The sequence below is a fragment of the Eumetopias jubatus genome, unplaced genomic scaffold (assembly GCF_037043125.1).
Source record: "Eumetopias jubatus isolate StellerSeaLion01/CBP00866 unplaced genomic scaffold, mEumJub1_p1.0 scaffold_8, whole genome shotgun sequence".
NCBI classification, from domain to species: Eukaryota; Metazoa; Chordata; class Mammalia; order Carnivora; family Otariidae; genus Eumetopias; species Eumetopias jubatus.
Window position 1 is genome coordinate 4,769,082 of NW_028274814.1, and position 23,812 is coordinate 4,792,893.

The 23,812-nt window shown below is 38.0% G+C and overlaps 1 protein-coding gene across 6 annotated transcripts in view; it reads left to right on the forward strand.

The window, feature by feature from the left end:
* The window catches only part of ARHGAP12 (Rho GTPase activating protein 12), a 115,091-nt gene that overhangs the window by 8,132 nt on the left and 83,147 nt on the right, over positions 1 to 23,812 (forward strand). For 4 of the 6 annotated variants that reach the window (XM_028120876.2, XM_028120877.2, XM_028120878.2 and 1 more), the window contains exons 2-4: positions 7,662 to 7,697; positions 7,841 to 7,931; positions 9,384 to 10,138. In XM_028120876.2, the coding sequence (XP_027976677.1) occupies positions 9,461 to 10,138 (678 nt within the window). In that variant the 5' untranslated portion in view covers positions 7,662 to 7,697; positions 7,841 to 7,931; positions 9,384 to 9,460. Of the gene's footprint in view, positions 1 to 7,661; positions 7,698 to 7,840; positions 7,932 to 9,383; positions 10,139 to 23,812 lie in introns of those variants that run through there. The other 2 variants (XM_028120880.1, XM_028120881.1) reach the window with 1 other exon arrangement.

Consider the following 23,812-nt stretch of genomic DNA (forward strand, 5'->3'; position numbering starts at 1 on the left):
CCCAGAAGTGGAATTGCTGGGTATTTTGAAAAACCACTGTATTATTTACCCCAGTGGCTGCACCATTTTGCATTCCTATCAGCAGTGAACAAGAATGGCAATTTCTCCACATCCTCACCAACACTTACTTAGGGTTTTTTTTGGTTGTTGTTGTTTTTCTCTGTTCTTTACAGTAACCATCCTGATTGGTATGAAGTGATGATATTGTAGTTTTGATTTGCATTTCCTTAATGATAGTGATGTTGAGCATCTTTCCCTGTGCTTATTGGCCATTTGTGTTTCATCTTTGGAAAAATATCTATTCAAGTCCTTTGCCTATAGTGACTCTTATCACAATGTTAATTTGGAGTAGGTTGGCATCATTTAAGCATTAAAAAGAATATATTTTTGGGGGGCACCTGGGTGGCTCAGTTGGTTAAGTGATTGCCTTCGGCTCAGGTCATGATCCTGCAGTGCTGGGATCAAGTCCCACATCGGATTCCCTGCTCAGTGGGGAATATGCTTCTCCCTCTGACCCTACCCCCTCTCGTGCACTCTCTCTCTCTCAAATAAATAAATAAAATCTTTAAAAAAATATGTTTTTTATTTTTTTTAAGTTACTGATGTCTGACTAGAACTTTGCAATAGCCAGATGTTAATAATCACTACACTTGTATTTGCCTTTGTTTTGTAGATTGTCTTTTTAAATTTTTTTATTTTTTAAGATTTTATTTATTTATTTGACAGAGACACAGTGAGAGAGGAAACACAAGCAGAAGGAGTGGGAGAGGGAGAAGCAGGCTTCCCAGCTCAGGTCATGATCCCAGGGCTCCATCGCAGGACCCTGGGATCATGACCTGAGCTGAAGGCAGATGCTTAATGACTGAGCCACCCAGGCGCCCCAGATTATATCTTTTTTTAAAGCACAGGATTTGGTAAACATTTGAAAGTAGTTGAGTGTAAATAGTTATTTCAAAGATTTTCTTTAAGAGGGTAATGTGTATAGTTTTGGAGGAATATCTGAATGGGTTGTGAAGAGATTGAAGTTTTTCTTCTAAAGTAAATTATTAGAGGATTAGAAATCCTATTAAGTTTTATAAAGACCAAGGTTATGATTTTGTGGTTAAGATATGACAACTTATATGATGGTATGAACTGAGACCATGACCATGGGTGTTTCCCCAAAGGAAAATCAAGATGTTCTTACTACAAGGTGGGCAGGTGAAAATGCCACAGAGGCAAGATCAAATTTTTGTGAACTGTAAAAAAAGTTAATTTCTTTTTTTTTTTTCCCCTGAAGATTTTATTTATTCAGTAGGGAGAAAGAGAGCACAAGCAAAGGGAGCAAGGGGCAGAGGGAGAAGCAGGCTCCCCGTTGAGCAGGGAGCCCCATGTGGGGCTCAGTCCCAATCATGAGCAGAGCTGGAGGCAGATGCTTAACTCTCACCTGACTAAGCCACACAGGTGCCTTTTTTTTTTTTAATTAAAAATGATCATTTTAGAAAGTTCTTAGTAAGAAATTTAAAAAATGGGGCTCAGGTGTTGAGGGTATAGAAGAAGAATCCATTGATTGGAATGCAATTTGAAGAGAAAAAACTGAAAAATATGGAAGCAGAATTGATCATCAAAGAAGGGTGGTTTTAAAGGTTAACATGGAGCCATTATCAATGTAGATAGCTTATGAAATAGGAGAATCTGAAGGAAAAGGAAATTACTGGCTCAAGAAAAAGTTTTTGTTTCTTAGATTTTTACTAGTTCTGAGGGTTTTTTTGTTTTTGTTTTTTGTCTTGTTTTTTGTTTTTACCTTATAGGCTATCTTCCTGGTATCCTACCCCATCACATTAAAACTCTTAGTGTGTGCAAATGGACCTGAAGGGATTAAATTCCAGTTTAATCTTTAATCCTTTTGGTCTGAAAGGGGTTGATCAGGGTGCTTTACTAAAGTACTGAGTGTGTGAAATTTTTAATACAGTAGGCTCCTCACTTTCTGCTGTCATATATCAGCTGGATCAGTATTTACTCTCCACATATAAGAGATTATTTTAGAATGATTTTGAAAATATAACAACCACTGATAGTAAAGAATCCTGCTACCCCTTAAATAATTGTAACTCATGTTTTGATGAGAAAAACAGGGACAGATTCTCCATAAACGCAGTGTGTAAAAGTAACTAAAGAAACATGAGTTTATTTAAATTACTCAAACATGTCAGCATAATGTAAGATATTTTAATATGAATATGAAATATGCATGATATCACTTTTAATTTGGATTTAAATCTAGTCCTTAACATCCAGAGGGGGAAAGGTCAATATGGCACTATAAGATGCTCTGGGCTCATTTTGTGTATTTTCTGCCCCAGTCCTTGGATCAGCCATTTCTCCAAAGAGCCTCGAATCCTTTATTTGGAGAATGGTGTTAGAAACCGTATCTGGGTGCTAGGTATACTTGTTGATGCTAGGCTGTCATTTTTACTGACAGGGAAATATGCATGTGTATACTAAGCAATATATAGATGTATATCTGTAATAATTTTTTATGAAATCACCTTTATGTAATTTTATCTGTAGTAAGCTAAAAATGAGTTTATATTGATGTCTTCAAATCTAATCCATGGATCATTCTAATCTTTTCCGCAGGATTATAAATTCCCACTCAGTAATTGAGAAACCTGGCTCCCATCATCCACATTCCATTTAATCAATTATTTAATTCTAGTATACATATATGGCAGTATCAGGATTTTTGACTTGTACCCCCATGAGAAATGTTTTTATCAGCTTAGAATACAGTACTTATGTGTAGTTTCTTTGCCTATATTCTTACAGACCTCACTTATTTCCAAGATAAATTAGGTCAGCATCCTCTTTCAGAGGTTCCGTATATTTGTCATATTTTTTTTTTTAATTTATTTATTAGGGAGAGAGAGAATGAGAGATCTAGAGCACGAGAGGGAAGAGGGTCAGAGGGAGAAGCAGACTCCCTGCTGAGCAGGGAGCCCGATGTGGGACTCGATCCCGGGACTCCAGGATCATGACCTGAGCCGAAGGCAGTCGCTTAACCAACTGAGCCACCCAGGCGCCCCTTATTTGTCATATTGTTAGACTATCTTGTCTTATCTGCTTTCTTGGGAAATCCTGTGATTCCCCCAACCTCCTGAATGATTTTTTTTAAAATTTGGGTACATGAAATTTCATGCTTTGTGTTGTAAAGATTAATGGGTTTTGACAAGTGTGCAGTGTCATATATCCACCTTTATAGGATCATACAAAATAGTTTTATTGACCTAAGAGAATCTCCTGTGCTTCACCTATGGAACCCTCCCTCCGGTCCTCCCATTCCTGGCAACCACTGTTTCTATGGTTTTGACTTCCCCAGAATGTGATGCGCTTGAAGTCATTCAGTATGTAGCATTTTCAGACTGGTCTCTTTCACTTTGCAAAATACATCTAAGATTAATTTGTGTCTTTTCTTAGCTTGATGCTTTATTTTTATTGCTGCATAATATTCCATTGTTTGGATGTCTCACAGTTTGTTTATCCTTTCTCCTATTGAAGGACATCTTGGGTACTTCCAGTTTTTGGCAGTTATAAATAAAACTGCTGTAAACATTTGCATGCAGGGCCTTTTGTGGACATAAGTTTTCAGCTTATTTGGGTAAATACCTTGGAGTGTGATTGCTAGATTGGGTGGCAAGACCATGTTTACCTTTGTAAGAAATTGCTCAATTGTCTTCAAAGTGGCTGAACCCTTTTGCATTCCTACTGGCAATGAATGAAAGTTCTGTTGCTCTACATCCTCATTTGCCCTTGGTGTTGTCAGGTTTTTGGATTGTAGCCATTATAATAGGTATGTGCTGTGTGTCTTGTTTTAATTTGTAATTCCCTAATGACATAATGTTGAGCACCTTTTCATGTGCTTATTTGCCATCTGTATGTTTTCTTTCATGATATCTTTTTCAGATCCTTTTCCCATTTCCATTCCATTCAGAACCCATTCCATACTGGGTTCTTTTTGTTGACTTTTAAGAGTTCTTTGTATATTTGGTATACAAGTCCTTAATCAGGTATGTGCTTTGAAAATATTTTTTTTGTGTGTGTGGTTGACATTTTTATTCTCTTAGCAGTGTCTTTCACAAAGCAGAAGTTTTTAATTTTAATAAAGTCCTAATTTTTTTTATGGGTTGTGTATTTGGTGGTATATCTTAAAACATTGTCAAACCCAAGGTCATATTTCTTCTTTTAAATTGGAATATTTTCTCCATTCTTGTAACAATCCAAGAAAAAGTCATTATGTCCACCCTTATTTCTAAGACTTCATGGCATGAATTGCCCTAAAATACCCCATGCAAATGTCACATTTTTAGTAAAATATGCTTGCTTCCCCAAATGCTTCTTTTGTTGTTTCCTCATTTTTGTTTCAGATTTACATCTTGGGTTTGAATTTCCTTTACTAGTTTATGTTTGACTATGTTCTCTCCTGCTTTCCAGTTACCCAATTATTTCCTGTTATCCCTCTGCTGTCCCCATTTTGCTATTTCTTTATGGCTAGAATAGTTGATAATATCAATCAACTATTTTCCTTCTCTTCTTTAGACTTAAAGAAATGTCTTATATTCTATACTTTTTTATTCTTGGAAAATAAGGATCATGCATTATGAAAAACTAAGCGCTCACTAGGGGCCTATGATTTTTTGTTGAACAAGTATACAGTTTACAAAATTATTTGGTATAATTTCTTATTCTGAAACAATACTGGAATTGTTCTTAACTATTTGTTGTCCTTGTTAAGTTTAATGGATTTCTTTATTTTATTTTATTTATTTGACAGAGAGAGATACAGTGAGAGAGGGAACACAAGCTGGGGGAGTGGGAGAGGGAGAAGCAGGCTTCCCGCTGAGCAGGGAGCCCGCTGCGGGGCCCGATCCCAGGACCCTGGGATCATGACCTGAGCCGAAGGCAGATGCTTAACGACTGAGCCACCCAGGCGCCCCTAATTGATTTCTTTAGTAGAGACCTGTTTAGGGATTCTTCATTTTAAGCAAGTACTTTTAAAACTTCTTGGAGAACTTCACATCAAGAATAATGGCTTAAATTGTATTTTTAAGTTGGTTAATATGTGTGTGAGGCTATATTAGTATCTTGTTGCTTTTGGCACTAGAATTGCTAAATTGGTTGTATATCTGTGTATTAAGCTTAACGTGTAGATTCATATCAAAAAAATTGTAGACTTATTAATTATGGATGCATTTACTATATGTCTCTTAAGATTGTGTTTCCTTGTTTACTTTTTTGATATACCTAGTAAAGATATCATGCTGAGAGATGTACTTGATTAAAACAGATGTCCTGGGGGAGGGAGATAACAAGTGCTGAAGTGTGTAATTTTTGATAGGAAAGAAAATGAGAAAAAATGGCAGACAAAGGAGGAGGCTATTAAATTTTAAAATAGCCTCATAGGAAGTTCTGAGTCTGACGGGGAAGAGAAGTAAAAGATGTAAGCAACTGTGTGTGTATCTGTATGTATATCTGTTCTTGTTGAAACATGAGGAAGAAGACTGGTAAGAGGCATGGAAAGCCTATGTGGGTATTTTTGAAACTGCCAAGTAAAGCGGTGGTTGGTACTGGGTAGTAGATGTGCAAAAACTTTATATGTATTGGTGGTTGGGTAATTAGTTGTAAGTGTACTCGTGATGAGTATGGGTGGAGGAGTGTGGTGATGAGTACAGAATGTATTTCAACAGGAGGAGGGTTGCCTTCAGAGGGCATATAGTTGGATGAGTAAGATTCTAACCAAAATACTTGAGAGGATAAGATAGTAGGATAAACAGTGTTAACCTAATCGGAAGAGAAGAATTCACAAGTTTAGAAAACAGAGAAAGAAACACGCAAATGAAAAATTAAAAAAGGTAATTGTTTTTTTAATATAACTTCTCTTTTTAAATAAAATTAGGCAACATAACTTACACATTTGCAGATAATTTTCACTTAGTTCTGAGTTTTTAGAGCTACCCCACAATTGTTTTAATTTTCTTTGAATCCATAGTTTATAATAAGGCTTTTCTCTTTTTTATTTTATGTAACTTTTGCCAGACCTTGGGTTGTGATACATAATTCCTGCTATGTGACTTCCTGGAAGTTTATAATTTATTAGTCTCTCTTAGGAGCTTCCCAGTTTCATTCCCCATCTCACTACCCCAGTATTATAACTAGAAAACGATCTCGGCTCCAGTTCTCCTATTCTTATCCCATTGTGTCTACTCTTGTTCATGTTGCTTGCCTTGATATCCAACTACCTTTTATGTATAGAGGTTTTTGACTTCTTCCCCAACTCCTTGTCCTTCCAATCTCATTTTCTTTAAAGCTTAGATTGCGTGTCTCATGGTGAACATGATGAATTGACTTGTCTTTCTCCCTAACTCCTCCTTCATACTTATCTTCGTGGTCACTGGGCAAGGTGTAGTCAAAGCCTGGCAGTGAAAGGGGCTGAACTCGGACTGGCTTTTAAGCTGTCGTTGCTCCCCACTGCTCAGCCTCCCTGCTACTAGCGTGATGTCCAGTTTTTTTTTGTTACTCTTCATACTTTCCTTTTCTCCATTCCTGTGGCTAAATATCTGACTAGTTATAGTACATCTGAACTCAGAGATGTTGCTTAAGTTATTTTATTATTTCCTGGAAAGAAAAAGAAAAAAAAATCACCTGAGGCTAAGTACTTCAGTGTGGGCTTTTGAAAAGTTGTAGTGAAAAACTTTTATGTAGGTGAAAGGATTAAAGCACATAGTGACTAATGTCCTGGAGATGAAAGTAAAGGCTGAACATTTGGAAGGTTATAGTCTCTATTTACCGCCACGGGAGAGACCATGCAGATTTGGCAGGGCTGGGGTGGGATAAAGAAAGGAAGTAGATTTTGGATATGGTAAGTTTTAGGTACCTGTTAGAACACTGAGTGGATTTGGTTTCTGTGTTTCAGTAGTCTCCTTTAATGTAGAAGAATCTTCCTCCCTTCTTCATTTTTTATAAAATTGAATTTTTTGAAGAGTTCAGGTCTGTTATCTAATAGGATGTCTTACACTTTGGAATTGTTTTCTAATAGCTTAGATTTAACATGTTTTTGACAAGAATACAACTTAGGTAACATTGTGTACATCACATTAGGAGGCATTTATCATTAAGGTTGTCCCACTGTTGGTGTAATTAAGTTTGATCACTTGGCTAAGCTCATGACTGCTGGATTTCTCTTATATAAAGGTATATTTCTCTATTTATAGTTAGTAAGTAGTCTGTGGGGAAGTATCTTAGGACTCCCAGTAGCTTTTAGTCTTTGTTTTCATTCTCTCTGTCCACTCCATACCATAAACTTGAAAACCCGTTCTGTCATTTTAACAATTTTACAAAAGTTGTTTCTCATATTATTAGAAATTAAAAAAAAAATCTGTTAGAATAAAAATAAAGGGCAGAAAAGTTGAAATTATGTGGAAGTGAAGTAGGAAGGGGCCGTGTGGAAGCATACCTTGTTTTTGTACACTTTGGAGGGTGGCACAACACAATTGTGATACATAACGTGGCTGTTATAAAAATGTGAGCAACCCATTATAGCTCTTCTAAAACATGAGCAACGTTATATTATTAGCCTTCTTAAAGCAATCCTGCTTAACGTTAATGAACTTTATTTTTTTTTATAGGTTTAAATGTAATAGTGGATATTTATTTCTTTTAAGGTAAGTTTTTTTCTTTTCTTTTTTGAAACATTACTATATTAAATTTGTTATCCACATAGTTTCTCTAGAAAGTAAATTTCTGTTACTGAAATTGGATGACTGATTTATTTATCACCTGGGCTTATGGGCTTTGTCTGTTACAGAGAAGAAAATTGTCTTCAGGAGAATGATTGTCAGCTGCACATATAGCACCCAGTAACATGATACCCAGCAGTTGGATGCTGAAGAAGATTGGTAGGTTGTCATGGGACCTTGCATTTACACGTTTCTGGTACATCTCAGTATTCAGAATTGCTTAGGTTTGCCTGGGGACCCTTGAGCTTTGGGCTGAATATTAGTTTCCTAGGGCTGCTGTAGCAAAGTGCCACACACTGGGTGGCTTAAAACAATAGGAACTTATTCTGTCCCAGTTCTGGAGGCTAGATGTCCAAAATAAAGGCATTGGCAGAGCTGTGCTCCCTCTATGAAGGCTTTAGGAAAGAATCCTCTGCCTCCTCCTAGCTTATGGTAGCTGCTGGCAGTCCGTGGGCTTCCTTGCTCACAGCTGCTTCACTCCAGTTTCTGCCTCTGCCTTCACGTAGCCTTCTTCCCTCTCTGGGTCTCTTCTTCCTGCCTCCAATCCCCCCTCTTTTTATAAAAACACCAGTCATTGGATTTTGGTCCCACTCTAATCGCGTATGACCTCACTTAAAGTGATTACATATGCAAAGATCCTATTTCCAAATTAGGTCACATTCACAGGTCCTGAGGTTAGGACTTAAACATCCTTTTTTGGGAAACACAATTCAGCACAACACATTCATGGTTGGGGCTTGACTTGAGTTTAGCAGTATCGAGAGGCTGTGATCACTTTGAAGCTTGAGTACCGTGTTCTCTGAGGTACTAAACTATTTTGGAATTGGTAGAGAAACAAAAATGAATCCCTAGATTTCTCAGGCCAGTTTAGAGATATTTCTATAATAGATTTTGGTGGAGGGGGTGAGGATTTTTAACATATACAGATAAAAAGACTGGTTAATATATTTGCATTTGTGGGATTCAGTCTGACAAGAATTGTGGCCCTCCTGAGGTAGACACAAGAGGGAACAGTAAGCTAGGAGTTTTCTTTGTGTGCATACTTTGCCTAACAGTAACAGTGCTGTCCTTTTCATCTGTTTATGTTAGGAAAGGAAACTTGTATAATTGGATAATTTTTTTTAAGCTCATTAATACCCTTGACCATTTTAGAAAATAAAGGGTACAGGGTTGTTGAAATTCAGCTTCACCTTCAAAGAATACCTTAGCTAAGCGAACCTAGCTCAGCACCTGGCCCTTGGTAAGTGCCTAATACGTATTTGTTACTAGCCTAAGAAAGTGAAGGAGGTTTGAGGTAGTTATGAAAAGAAGGAAAGTTCTCACCTCTTATTTTCTGGATATTTTCTGTCTGGCTGGTAGGGTATTTACTGTTCCAGTAATTCGTTTGGTTTTGTTCATAAATGACTAGAAAATACAGATTACAGTTAGAGTGAGTGTTTTTAATATAGGACAATACATATGATATTAGACACATGTTTACTTTCTGGGGTTTGAGATTTGAAGGTAATATTCTTTAAGTGCCTGTGTTATATGATGCTTGTGAATAAATCTTAAAAATCCAGGCTGTGTTAACGGTTTCTTCATTCTTTTCCTCCACTTAAATAAAAATAGCTCTGTTAATACAACAAGCGGTAAAGCCATAATGTGGCATACCATCCTGTTTGAGAGGTGAACATTGCTGAATAAAAATGGCTGACAGAAGTGGGAAGATTATTCCAGGACAAGTGTATATTGAAGTGGAATATGATTATGAATATGAAGCCAAGGACAGAAAGATTGTGATAAAACAAGGGGAACGATACATCTTGGTGAAAAAGACCAATGATGACTGGTGGCAAGTCAAACCAGATGAGAACTCCAAGGCGTTCTATGTGCCAGCCCAGTATGTTAAGGAGGTCACCCGCAAAGCTCTCATGCCGCCTGTTAAACAAGCAGTTGGACTGCCAAATAATTCTATGAAAATGATACAGAGTCTCCATCTTCAGAGGTCAACAGAAAATGTGAACAAATTGCCTGAGCTTTCAAGTTTTGGAAAGCTGTCATCGTCTGTTCAAGGAACAGGTCTCATTCGTGATGCAAATCAGAATTTTGGACCCAACTATAATCCAGGTCAGACTGTGAACCTAAGCCTGGACTTGACCCATAATAACGGAAAGTTTAACAGTGACTCACATTCTCCTAAAGTTTCTGGCCAGAATAGGACGCGCTTATTTGGTCATTTTCCTGGCCCGGAGTTCTTGGATGTAGAGAAAACTAGCTTCTCCCAGGAACAGTCTTGTGATTCAGCAGGAGAAGGCTCGGAAAGAGTACATCAGGATTCTGAGTCTGGCGATGAACTTAGCAGCAGCTCCACTGAACAGATAAGGGTAAGATGAAAAGTAGAATGATGGAACACTTACCACTACCATAACAAAAATGCTACAGATTTTACTTAAAATCTTTGTAGGAGTTAGGAATTGTTTGTTTTTAGAATACACGGGTTCTATCCTGATTTAATGAGATGGAGAATAGTGTAATAACTTGTGGAGTTCATAAAGGCTGACCTTATGGTTTCTTTTCTTTTCTTTTTTCCTCTCTATTTATCCTGCATAGGGTAGGAAGGATTTACTTAACTTACCCAGTGATGATACTTCTTTTACTAGACAAAGTCTGTTTTCTAACTGTACTCATTTTGACTGGTTTCCGGTAAGTTTTCAGGTAATGGCATATGAGGAAAGATATCCCTGGAATGTTAGCTACTTGTTCTTTGAAACTGGTTTATTAACCTTGAATATTTAAAAAAAATACAGAGCTCACAAATCTTTACCGTCATTCTTGCACTTTTGTGTCTTAAGTGTCTAAATATATACACTTGCTTGACTGGAACATTAGCCTGAAAAAAATTTTGTGTCCACGGTTTGATCCCCCCCTTACCTGACTTTATTTTGAGATTAGTTTATACCAGTTTGTCAAGTCAAGTGGAATAATTTTAAAAGCAAATGCAGGAAATTGAACTTGAATGTATTTGGATAAGTCTGATTTTAAGTGAAATTGAAAATTGATAAATTTTTGGCCTAAAGTTCTTTTATAAGATTTATTCATCAAGTTAAGTCAGTATTTGTGAGGCTGCTCTTCGATGTGGTCTGGTTGTGATTGAACCAGTTTCTTCCTGTAGCTTTTAATTTTTCTTGTGACATTTTGAATGAAAATAAGGAAAAGGAAAGATTCTCTAGAGAAACTTCTGATGTTTGAGATCGAGGCAGTTATATGAAGTAGCACTATCAGTTTACCATCATGTGTCTTGGCAGGCTTCTGTTTTTTTAGTCTTTATATGATACTTTGACATAGGATATGTAATGTTTTCTGGAATTTTTCTGTTCATGCTCCTTATTGAACTAGCGGGACCTGGGAAAGATGTGTTTTCTGTTATCGGTAACCATCACTGTTATTGCACATTTCAGATTACATTTTATATTTAGGTACACTAGCAGTCCTGGGTTCTCTTCATCATGCTCATCTTAAATTCACTGCATGGAACTTCATGGCTCCTAACCTCTCCTGAACCCTTAACACTGGAAATCCTGTTAGATCTCTCTAGCAGGTCCTTTTCCTAACTTTGTCACAGCAAGTGTTTTAAAACTTTTTCACTTTTTCCAGTTTTCTCTCATTCACCTGTTTTTCCCTGCTCTCTTATCTCAGATAACCTTGCCTTCTATTTCACAGCCTAAATAAAAGCTTTGGGATGGAAACTCTGGCTTTGGGGAGGATGTACTGCACAGCAGTTGATAGTGCTGGCTTTAGATTTGGATCTGGTTCCATACCACTTACCAGCTGTGCCATAATTGGGGCAAGTACTTAACCTCTGTGTGTCTCAGCTTCTTCATTTTAAGGTGGGGATCACAGGGTTGTTGAGGATTAAGTGGGTTACTATATCTAATATACTTAGAGCTATGCCTTGTGCATAAATGCATTATGTGTCTATTGCTACTTGATAAATTACTCTTAAGTCTAGTGGCTTAAAACAGTAAACATTATCTCAGTTTCTGTGTTCAGTAACTCGGAAGCAGGTTAATTGAGTGGTTTTAAAGATTTAGGGTCTCATGAGGTTATAGTCTTATGAAGGCTTGGCTGGGGCTGGGAAGCTGCCTCTGAGATGGCTCACTGGCAGGGAGCTAGTTGTGCCTCCTGAAGAATGATGCTTGAATGATGTAGACCAGCTTTGTCTCAGAGGGAGCAGTCCCAAGATGGAACAAGGCATTGTCTTTTAAAAGCCAGAGTCTTGGAAGTCACGCACTGTCGTTTCCTATTGGTTACACATTTCAGCTGTATTCTGTGTGGGAGGAGACAGCATAGGGATACAAATGTCAGGAGAGGAGGATCGTTGGGGGCCATCTTGGGGCTGGCTAGCGTAGTAAGTATTCAGTACTTACAAAGAGAGCTGTTGTAGTTTCTGTTGTTATTTATTATTTCCCCCATCAAATCTGTAAGTACACCTGTGTCAGCAGTTCCCTTTCCCTTATCTTGTACAGTGCAAGCATTGCCTCTCTTATCCAAGGGCAGTCTCTTCAGATCTGCTTTCCCCCATTTTTCACAAACCTTTTGCTAAAGATTATGCAGCATTGTGCTCATATGGCTTTAGAGTGATTATTTACCATGTTTTCTCCCTTATCATTTAAATCTGCTCATGTTTTTCCCATTTTAGTAAAGCTTTTCAACAATACCTTCCCCTCTGAGTATCACTTTATCACCCTTTCCCTTTACTGGCAACCTCTGGAAAGAGTTGTATCTATTTGCTTCTCTACATTTCATCATTTTCTACTCACTCCTTAACCTATTCTAGTAGGGCTTCTGGCTCCAGCATTATACCTAAACTGCTTCTGCTAAAAGGTACTCATTGTTAATAAATTTATAGACAGTTGAGAACATTTATACAGTGTCATCATCACAGTGAATAAGATTAATTACACATGGCAATTTAAAATAATCTTTTATTGAGGCATTGCATACAATCCAGTGGAGTAGTCCTAAATGCATGACTTGATGGATTTGCGCTTATGTATACACCTCTGTACTAACCTTGAGTCCTTCCAGTCAATATCTACTCACTTCCTCGTTCATGTTTCTGTTAGGATATTTTCATTTTTCTGACTTACATTGCCAGAAGACGATGCTATGATATCACAATCAAGATACTGGCATTTGTACAGTCTAGATACTCAGCGTTTCTTTTTTTTTTTTAATTTTTAAAAAATTTTATTTATTTATTAGAGAGGCAGAGATAGCGAAAGAGAGCACGAGTGGGGAGGAGAGGGAGAAGCAGGCTTCCAGCCGAGCAGGGAGCCCAATGCAGGGCTCGATCACAGGACCCCCGGGATCGTGACCTGAGCTGAAGGCAGATGCTTAATCGACTGAGCCACCCAGGCGCCCCTAGATACTGAACATTTCTGTCACCACAAGCATCCTTTATGTTGCCCTTTTATAGCCACACTCTCTTCCCTCCCATGCCTTTCCCTCCTTAACCCCTGGCCACCACTAATTTGTTTTCCATCTTCATAATTTTGTCATTTCAAGAATGTTATATAAAGGGAATCATATGCTATATACCTTTAGGGATTGGCTTTTCCATTCAGCATAGTTCTCTGGAGATTGATCCAGTTGATTGTGTATTTTGTTGTTTTTGTTGTTGACTAGACTTCTGTGGTCTGGATGTACCACACTTCGTCTCACCATTAACCCAGTGAAGAACATCTAGGTTTCCAGTTTCTTGCTATTGAAAGCAAAGCTGCTATATATATACATTTCTGCACAGTTTTTGGGTGAACATAACTTTTCATTTGTCTGGCATAAGTGCCCATGAGTATTGCTAATGATATGGTAGATGCATGTTTAACTTTTTGAAGGAACTGCCAAACTGTTTTCCAGAGTGGGTATACCATTTATATTCCTACCAGCAGTGTCCATGATCCAGTTGCTCTGCACTTTTTTTTTTTTTAAAGCCATTCTTATGGTTTGTAATAATATCTTGTGTTTTGATTTGCATTTCCTAACAGCTAATGATGTTGAAAATCTTTTCATATGCTCATTTGCCATCAATAGATCCTTTCCATTGAAATGTTTTTTGTCCATTTTCTTTTTTTCTATTTCTTTTTTTAAGATTTATTTACTAGAGAGTGTGAGCAAGGGGAGGGGCAGGGGGAGGGAGAGTATCTCAAGCAGATGCCCAAGACAGAGCTCAATACCATGACCCTGAGATCATGACTTGAGCTGAAACCAAGAGTCTGATGCTTAACTGACTGAGCCACCCAGGTGCCCCCTTTTGCCCATTTTGTAACTGGACTGTTTGTTTTTGTACTCTTGAGTTTAGACAGTTCTTTGTGTAGTGTAGATACTAGTCATTTGTCAGATACGTGGTTTGGAAATATTTTCTCCCAGTGTATACCTTGTCTTGTCCTCTTAACAGCATAGCTGTTTTAGTCAGGTCTCCAGAGAAACAGCACCAGTAGGGTGTATGTATGTATCTACACACATACACACATGTATACATTATATAGAGAGACAGATTTATTTTTAGGAATTGACTCGTGATTATGGAGATTGAAAAGTCCAAGATCTGCAGAGCGGATGGTAGGCTGAAAACCCAGGGAAGAGCCAATATTGAAATTCAAATTCCAAGGTTGTCTGCTGGCAGAATTTATTCTTGCTTTGGGGAAATTAGCCTTTTGGTCTGTTCTGGCCTTCACCTGATTTGAGGAGGCCCACCCATGTTATGGGAAGCAATTTAATTTACTCAAAGTCCCCTACTTAAATGTTAATTTGCATCCAAAAAACACCCTCGCAGAAACATCCAGACTAGTGTTCCACCAAACACCTGGCCCAGCTGAGTTGATATATAAAATTAACCATCACAGTAGGCCAAGATTCTAAATGTTTCCTTCTTTTTTTTTCTAAGTTTATAGATTTACATTTTGTGTTTGAATCTGTAATTCATTTTGAGTTTAACTTTTATATAAGATGTGAAATAGGTTTTTTTTTTGCCTACTGATATCTGATTATTCTGTTTTATTCATATATGTGTCTGTCCCTCCTCTAATACCACACAGTCTTAATTACTGTAGCTATATAATATGTCTTAAAATTTGTAGACTGATTCCTCCCAATTTGTTATTCAAAATTGTTTTAGTTATTATAGTAGACTAAATAATAATTCACCAAAGATAGCAGGTCGTAATCCCTGGAACATATAAATAGACCCAGAGATAGATCTATGCCAACTGATTTTTGACAAAAGTGTAAAAGCAGTTTACTGGAGGAAAGATAGCCTTTTCAACAAATGGTACTATAATTATGTTGTAGCATGTATCAGTACTTCATTCCTTCTTATGGTGGAATAATAATCTATTGTTTATCCATCCATCACTTGTTGGGCATTTTGGTTGTTTCCACCTTTTTGCTACTGTGAATAATACTGGTGTAAACACTTGTGTACAAGTTTTTTTTTTTTTAAGATATTTTAGAGAGAGCGTGCACCTGTAAGCAGGGGTAGGGAAGGGAGAGGGACAAGCAGACTCTGTGCTAAGCAGGGGTGGGGCAACGCGGGGCTCGATCCCACAACCTCGAGATCATGACCTGAGCTGAAATCAAGACTCAGATGCTTAACTGAGCCACCCAGGAGCTCCTTGTGTACAAGGTTTTGGGTAGATACATGTTTTTATTTCTCTTGGGTAAATACCTAGGAGTGGAATTGCTAGGTGATAGGGTAACTCTTTGTTTAACTGTTTGAGGAACTGTCATACTATTTTCCAAAGTGGCTACATCATTTTACATTCCCAGCAGCAATGTTTGAGGGTTCCAGTTTTTCCATATCCTTGTTAATACTGGTTAGTATCTGACTTTTTGATCACAGCTATCCTAGTGGGTGTGAAGTGGTATCACAGTGTGGCTTTGATCTGCATTTCCCTCATGATTAATGATGCTGAATATTGTTTCATATGTTCATTGACTATTTGTATATTTTCCTTGTAGAAATAACTGTTCAGATTCTTTGCCCATTATTTGATTTTTTTTATTACTGAATTATAAGAGTTCTTTATATAGTCTAGATATAGGTCCCTTACCAAATATGATTTGCAAATATTTTCTCCCATTCTGTAGGTTGTCTTCTTATTTTCTTGATAATGTCCTTTAGTCCAGTTTGCCTATTTTTTCCTTTTGTTGCTTGTGCTTTTGGTGTCTTTTTTAAGACCCCATTGCTAAATATGAGGTGAGGAAGATTCAGTCCTACATTTTTTCCCAACAGTTTTACTGTTTTAGCTCTTACATTTAGTTTTGATCCATTTTGAGTTCATTTTTATGTATGGTATAAAGTAAAGGTCCAACTTAAGTTTTTTGTATGTGGTAATCCAGTTGTTCCAGAACTATTTGTTGAAGACTCTTTCTTTCCCTCATTGAATGGTCTTGGCACCTTTGTTGAAAATCAGTTGACCATAGACACATGTGTTTATTTCTGGGCTGTCCAACTCCCTTGATTTATATGTGCTTCCTTTTGCCTCTGCTAGACTGTCTTGATTACTCTTGTTTTGAAAGCACAAAGTGTTATTCCTCCTACTTTATTATTCTTTTTCAAAAGTGTTTTGTCTATTCTGGTTCCTTTGCAATTCTATGTGGATTTTAGAATCACCTTGTTAATTTCTACAACTATGACAATGGCTGGGAGTCTGATAAAGGTTGTCTTGAGTCTGTAGAGCAATTTAGGGAATGATGCCATTTTAACAGTGTCCGTGTTTCTAAGGGCAGGTGTGGTGGTGCTGAATTCCCTCAGTTTTGCTTGTTAAAGAAAGTGTTTATTTCTGCTTCATTTTGCTGCATAATTTCTTTGGGTACAGAATTTTTGTTGGTGATTTTCTTTTTCAACACTTTTAAGTATTTTACCCACTCTTTGTTTGCATGGGGTTTCTGATGAAAAATATGCTGTACTTTTTACTCTTGTTCTTCAATAATAGTTCAGGTGTTTTTTCCTCTGGCTTCTTTCAAGCTTTTCTCTTCCTCTTTGGTTTTTTTTTTTTTTAAAGAAAGTGAATGGTTCTTTTTTTTTTTTTTAAGATTTTATTTATTTATTCATGAGAGATGGAGAGGGAGAGGGAGAGAGAGAAGCAGAGGGAGAAGCAGGCTCCCAAGGAGCAGGGAGCCCAATGCGGGACTCGATCCCCATGACCTGATCCGAAGGCAGACGCTTAACCATCTGAGCCACCCAGGTGCCCTCTTTTTTTTTTTTTTTTAAGATTTATTTATTTATTTGAAAGAGAGAGAATGAGAGAGAGAGAGAGAGAGCACATGAGAGGGGGGAAGGTCAGAGGGAGAAGCAGACTCCCGAGCAGGGAGCCTGATGCGGGACTCGATCCCGGGACTCCAGGATCATGACCCGAGCTGAAGGCAGTCGCCTAACCAACTGAGCCACCCAGGCGCCCCTTCTTTGGTTTTTTGCAGTTTGTGTGCAATATGCTTTTTTGTATATTTTTTAAATATCCTGTTTTCATTTTGAGACCTTTCTTTTGATGTATCTGTGTGCTCATTGATTCTTTCCCAGCATGTGCACTCTAGTGATCATCCCATCAAAGGCATTTTCTATTTTTGTTAGTGTTTTAATTTATAGAATTTCATTTTGATTCTGTCTTAGCTTTTCCATCTCTGTGCTTACATTACTTGTTTTTGAATGTTGTCTTTCTTTCATAGTTCCTAAGATATATTTTAAATTCCCTGATAATTCTAACATCAGTGCTTGCTTTATCTCTTCAAATATTTTCTTGCCTTTTTCCATATCTTCTGATTTTTTTGTTGAAAGCCAGACATGTGCTATTGGGTAATGGGAACTGAAGTAAATAGACCTCTAGTGTGAGGTGTTAGGCTAATCTGGCAAGAAATTGAATTGTTTGCTGTGATTTTAGGTACCAGAGGCTCTAAATTTCTCAGGTATCCATGTTCGGGGGCTTTTCTAAGAGTTTCTCATTAATGTCTGGTTCCCCACGAAGTCTCCCTGCTCTCTCCCTGGGTGGTAGGGTTTGAAGTACCTCATTATTTGGTCCACATAGCTTTCCCTAACACCATGGGTTAGAGGATGGCTTCCTTGCCACTTGGCAGTAGTGAAAGTTTTGGCTCTTCCAGTAGGCCACATGTATACGTGTGTGTGTGTGTGTGTGTGTTGGGGGTGGAGGGTGTCTTGTTACTGTCTGGCAGTGATGGTCCTAGTCCCTTTGCCTTCTCTGACACCACTCTCATGGGGGTTTTGGGGTGCCTAGTAACAGCCTGGAAAGTGTGTAAATCTAGGTTACCTGTTTGCCATTGCTGGAGATACGTGGTGGGACTGTTGGTTTTCTTTCTGTAGCATTTGGCTGATGTAGAGTAGTTATGTAAAAAGTTTTCAATCTTGCTAAGTCTTCCCCTTTTCTGGTCATTTTGCTAGACAGAGCAGGAATTTGTTGGGGCTTTTTGGTCTGTGTCTGTTAGTGTTTCTGGTTTTTGCTGACTTCCCCCTTCAAATCTGGGATATATGAAGCCAAAATTAAACATAGGAAACTCACCACTGTGTTGTTGTTCATTGGGTCCTGAGGTCACTAGTTGGTCTACCTTCTCTCTACCTTTCAGAGTCTTGTGTGTGTGTGTGTGTGTTTTAATGATTTAATAATAATTCCTGATCCCTTTCACCTGTTTCACCCATCCCCCTACCCTCCCCCCTCTGGAAACAACCAGTTCTCTGTATTTATGAGTCTGTTTCTGGTTTGTTTATTTATTTGTTTTGCTTTTCAAATTCCACATATAAGTAAAATCATATGGTATTTGACTTTCTCTCGTTTATTTCATTTATTATTCTACCCTCTAGGTCCATCCATATTTTCATAAATAGCAAGTCTCTTTCTTATGGCTGAATAATATTCCTGTGTGTGTGTGTGTGTGTGTGTGTGTGTGTGTACGTGTACGTGTACGTACCCCATCTTCTTTATTCTTTCATCTACTGATGGACAGATGTGTTCTTGTGTTTGTTTTATATTATGTCCAGTGTTTCTATTTGTACTTAGTGTGAGGAATAGGGAAAAGTACATATACTCCTTTTTCCCAGAATTGGAAGTGATTGATAAGTTTTCAGTGGTACTTTTTAAGTATTAATTTTCTTTTTCTTTTTTTAAAGATTTTATTTGTCAGAGAGAACACAAGCAGGGGGAGCGGCAGGCAGAGGGGGAAGCAGGCTCCCCGCGGAGCAAGGAGCCCGATACGGGACTCGATCCCAGGACCCTGGGATCATGACCTGAGCCGAAGACAGATGCTTAACTGACTGAGCCACCCAGGCGTCCCTTAAGTATTAATTTTCTTGACCTCTTAACAGTGTTGTTAGTCTGGTCATCTATGGGATGTCCTCTCATCATCAGCTTCCATCACATCCTGTGCTCCTCCTTTGTTGTACTCACCACATTTATGATTATTTTCTTCCTTCTTGCTAGTCAGTCTGTAATCTCCAGGGCACGCTAGTTATCATGCCTTGTCTATCTCTATATATCAAGTGCCTTGTATAGTACCTGGCACATAATAGATAGGCTAAATGCTTCTGAAATGATGGCCAGTGGTTAGCCACAAATACTTCAAGTCAAAGGGGAAAGGGAAACCTAGATTAATGTCCCAGTAAAAATGTATGTTTCTTTTTGAAAAACAGTAACCTAGAAGTGCTGTGACCCTTGCCTTACCTACAACATAGGTTTTATCAAAGAATATTAGGGAGATAGAGTTGGAGGTAAAAATTGTAATTCAATACAGAGATTCCAAAATTTGAGTAAAAAATTGTAAAATTCAGTTTGGCCCTTCACTCCCAGTAAACTGGATACATCATATTTATTGTCTTCCTTAGAGCAACAGGTTTTTAGGTCATTTCAGAGTTCATACTAGTGGTTGGTAAGAATATGAAACTTTGAAAATCAGTATGTTAGTTCAGAACTCTAAGCCTTTAAACAGCTTTAAAAAAGGGGGTGGCTCAGTCAGTTAAGCATCTGACTTCAGCTCAGGTCATGATCTCAGGGTCCTGGGATTAAGCCCCATGTTGGGGCTCTGCACTCATCAGGGAATCTGCTTTTCCCTCTCTCTCTGCCCCTCGCCCCCTCTCGTGCATTTACTTCTCTCTCAAATGAATACAAAATCTAAAAAAAAAAAAAAAAAGCCTTAAAAACCACACACTTTGCTCCTGATGCCCTGTTTGTCCCTCATGATCTCACTAATGCTCCTTTAATATATGTCTTACCAGGCTTAAGTATCAAGTTTCCCAGTTCCCTATAGTTATTAGAAAGTATGGTCTAAAATTGGAGAGTAGAGAGGCGCCTGGGTGGCTCAGTCATTAAGCGTCTGCCTTCAGCTCAGGTCATGATCCCAGGGCCCTGGGATCGAGCCCCGCATCGGGCTCCCTGCTCAGCAGGAAACCTGCTTCTCCCTCTCCCACTCCCCCTGCTTGTGTTCCCTCTCTTGCTGTGTCTCTCTCTGTCAAATAAATAAATCTTTAAAAAGAAAAAGCTGGAGAGTAGAAATGGTATGGTAGACCTTTGTCTATGACCCTGACAAGATGCCAAAGGTCGGTCAGTCAGAGGACTGACGATGTGACATAAATTTAGGAAGCCCAAACAACTCTAATGCCTAGAATTATTATTTTAAAATATAATATGAATATTTATGGTCACCATAAATCTAGAAATGTTTAAGTTCTAGATTTTTAGGTGGTAGAAAGATTTATAGAAAGAATATATATTTTCATTGATAGTGATAAGATCATGCATTTCTGGCATTTGAAACCTAATCTTAAATTCATCTGGAAAATTTTATATATGAAACAGTTCTTCTATACTGGATTCATGAAATCAATTCCCTAATTTGTTACAGATTTACACTTTGTTTCTAATTGAAAAGCATTTAAATATTTATTTTTAGTCTTTCATTATTCCCAAATTGTGTCAGCTGCTAATATAGTTGTTTATTGCATTTAAAAATTTAACTATACATACATACATATATATATATTTATAAAGTCAAAATCATACTGTGTGCAATTTCACTGTAGGGAACATTTTAAAAACTATGTATTAATACAGACAGAATATCTGTTATACAAAGAAGAATGCGAGAGGGATGTAATTTTTCAGGCTAATTGGATTTCCTGGTTAATACAGGATTAGGTATAAAAGGTTTCAGTGTTTGTTAGAGATTTTCCTAAATCTGTTTCCACATAGATGGTGCTGAATCTAAAAACAGATATAAATTAGCTTTGTGTAGCAACAACTAATAATGTCTCCTGTCATCCAGTTCCTTGCTCACTGTATCTTTTTGTTAAGTCCTCCCCCTGCCACACTGCTGGAACCAAAGGAGTCATTATTTAGCCACATTTAGGCAAAAAGTTGAAGTTTCAAAACTGTTTAATGTCCTTCCCTTTGTACTTTTCTCCCTGAATGACATCTGGGAAACTCCCGTCTTCTCTTTCTGCTTCCCAAGATTATCCTCCCGTCACATCTTTCTCCTTAATCAAAAGAGGAAAGAATAATAGTTTTAAAAAATTGGTTTTATTTGATTGACTACTTACATACTCAGAAAGTCACAGAACTCTTAGATTTTGATGAAAAATACCAACCCTTTTCTCAAGAAATGCACATTTGCACCAGATTTTGTTAAAATTTCAAGATATACAAAAACCTAGATTCTTTTTTTTTTTCCCCCCTAGTCTTCAGTTTTCTAGAGTGAAAGTGCATGTGCATGCATGAGCAAGGAGGGAGGAGGAGAGGGAGAGAGAGAATCTTAAGCTGGCTCCACACCCAGCCTGGAGCCCTACATGGGGCTCAGTCTCAAAACCTCACAATCATGACCTGAGCCAAAACTAAGAGTTGGACACTTAACTGACTGACTGAGCCACCCAGTTGCCCCCAGAAACCTAGATTCTTAAAGTGAAAGTTTTGGGCAAAGTAATTATGGAGTAAAAATTGATAAATCTTCTTTAAGGAAATTTAGGCATGAATGTCTAGGTAGATGGAAATTTGGTAGAGGAGCTAGATCAGCTTGGAATTACATTTGGGTTAAACCCGAAGGCAAAGTTGATTGAGGTCTTTTAGGATAACTGGTCTTACTGGGTTCCTTTTGGAACAAAGAGCCTGCTTTATTTTAGCATTGACCTGTTTATCAGGTCCCTTCCTCCTTAATTGGTTTTGGTTGTGATCTTTTTGAGGATCTAGTGAAAGCCATGAACTATCTTTCCAAGAAAGTGCCTACGTTTGCATCAGTTTCATTGGGCTCACAGTCAATGTAAAACTCCTTTTATGTCCATCTTCCTTTCACCTCTTACCTGACGTTTTCTCACCTTTTCATTTTTCTAAGACAAGTGTGGTCTCTCTTAACTTTCTTCTAAACTTTACCTGTCCTTCTGCTTTATGATTCCTAATGCATTTGGCCTTATTTTATTTTTTCATTTACTTTTTTCTGTTTTAATCCCTGTGATTACTCAGAACTTAGCTGTAAGTGGTAGAAACCAACTGTGACTCGGTGAGGCAAAAGGGAATTTATTGGCTCATGTAACCAGACTACAGGAAGGGTTTATTTGTTGGAGCCAGGGCCTGGTTTACTGTCAGGATTCCTTTTATTGCTTCTGTCTCTTACCTCTGATTCTGTCTCCATGATTTTGTTATTTTTCCAGACAGACTTCTTCCACATGGCTATAGATGAGTTGCTAGCAACTACTAGGCTCATGTCCTTCGTTTTTGTATTAAAATATTTTATTTTCTTCTCTTGGTTCTAATTCAGAAAATCTCAGAGAAGGAATTGGGCTTGGCTTATGACATGCTTATACTTATGGCCAGGGGCATGATTGGGCCCTACCCAAACTCCATATTTGGAATTTACAGAGAAAGCACTCCTCCAAAGAAATAGTAGGTATGCTGTTCCCAGAATAAGGAAGGGGAGAGGTGCCAGGGAGACAGAATAGTAGTTATCAACCATATCCTCTGTTTCTGAGATTGATTCTCTAGGTCTTCCCACATTATACTTGTCCTGTACCAGGTCATTCATTGACACCAGCTGTTCTGAAGGCCAGGGAATCAGCTGGCAAGGATGGAATTCCCAGACTGATTCTAGTTCAGCAAAGGAAGTTTTGAAGATCCAGATTTCAAGTAGAGAGGAATTTTCTGTGCTATAAAATTGGAAGAGCAAAGTAATGTTCCCTTTTGTGCATATCTTGCCCTTTTCAGGTTGTAGTCTTTAAAGTCAAAGATTGTGTTCTATTTCTGCCAGTAACTCTTGACAGCAAATAATGTAGTAAATAATCTGTATAGTGAAGACAATACTGATTTAAAAGAAAACACCACCTTAATAAGATATGCCTATAGGTGACAAGAGAAGTGTGATGAAGAACTGAAACTTTGTATGTCAACTTGGCTGGACCATGATGCCCAGGTATTTGGTCAAATATTATTCTGAATGTTTCTGTGAAGGTGTTTTTGGATGTGATTAACATGTAAGTCAATGGACTTTGAGTAAAGCAGATTACACTCGATAATGTGGATGGGCCTCATCCAATCAGTTGAAATACTTAATAGAGTGCAGAATAGACCCTCCCCTCCGCAAGAAGGAATTCTGCCAGTAAACTTTGAACTTAAACTGCTACTCTTCCCTTGGTCTCCAGCCTGCCAGCCTACCCCGCAGATTTTGGATTTGCCAAGCCTCCATAATTGCCTGAGCCAGTTCCTTAAAATAAATTACTTTCTCTTTCTCTCTCTCTATATACACATACATCCTGTTGGATCTGTTTCTCTGACTAATACACGGGATGTGCAACTGACTACCCCAGGCTTTATCATCACGGTTAGATCCAAAAGACAGACCTGAAGTTCATATGTAAAATCCTTTGCAGGAACATCTCAACCTAGCTTGATTAAGTCTTGCGCTCATCTGTGGGCCAATTACTCTGTTAGGTAGGTTGAGTATTCTGATTTGTCAGAACTGCATTTTGTGCCAATCCCTTCACAAAGAAGGTGTGAGGTGTACAGGGTAGTGTGATT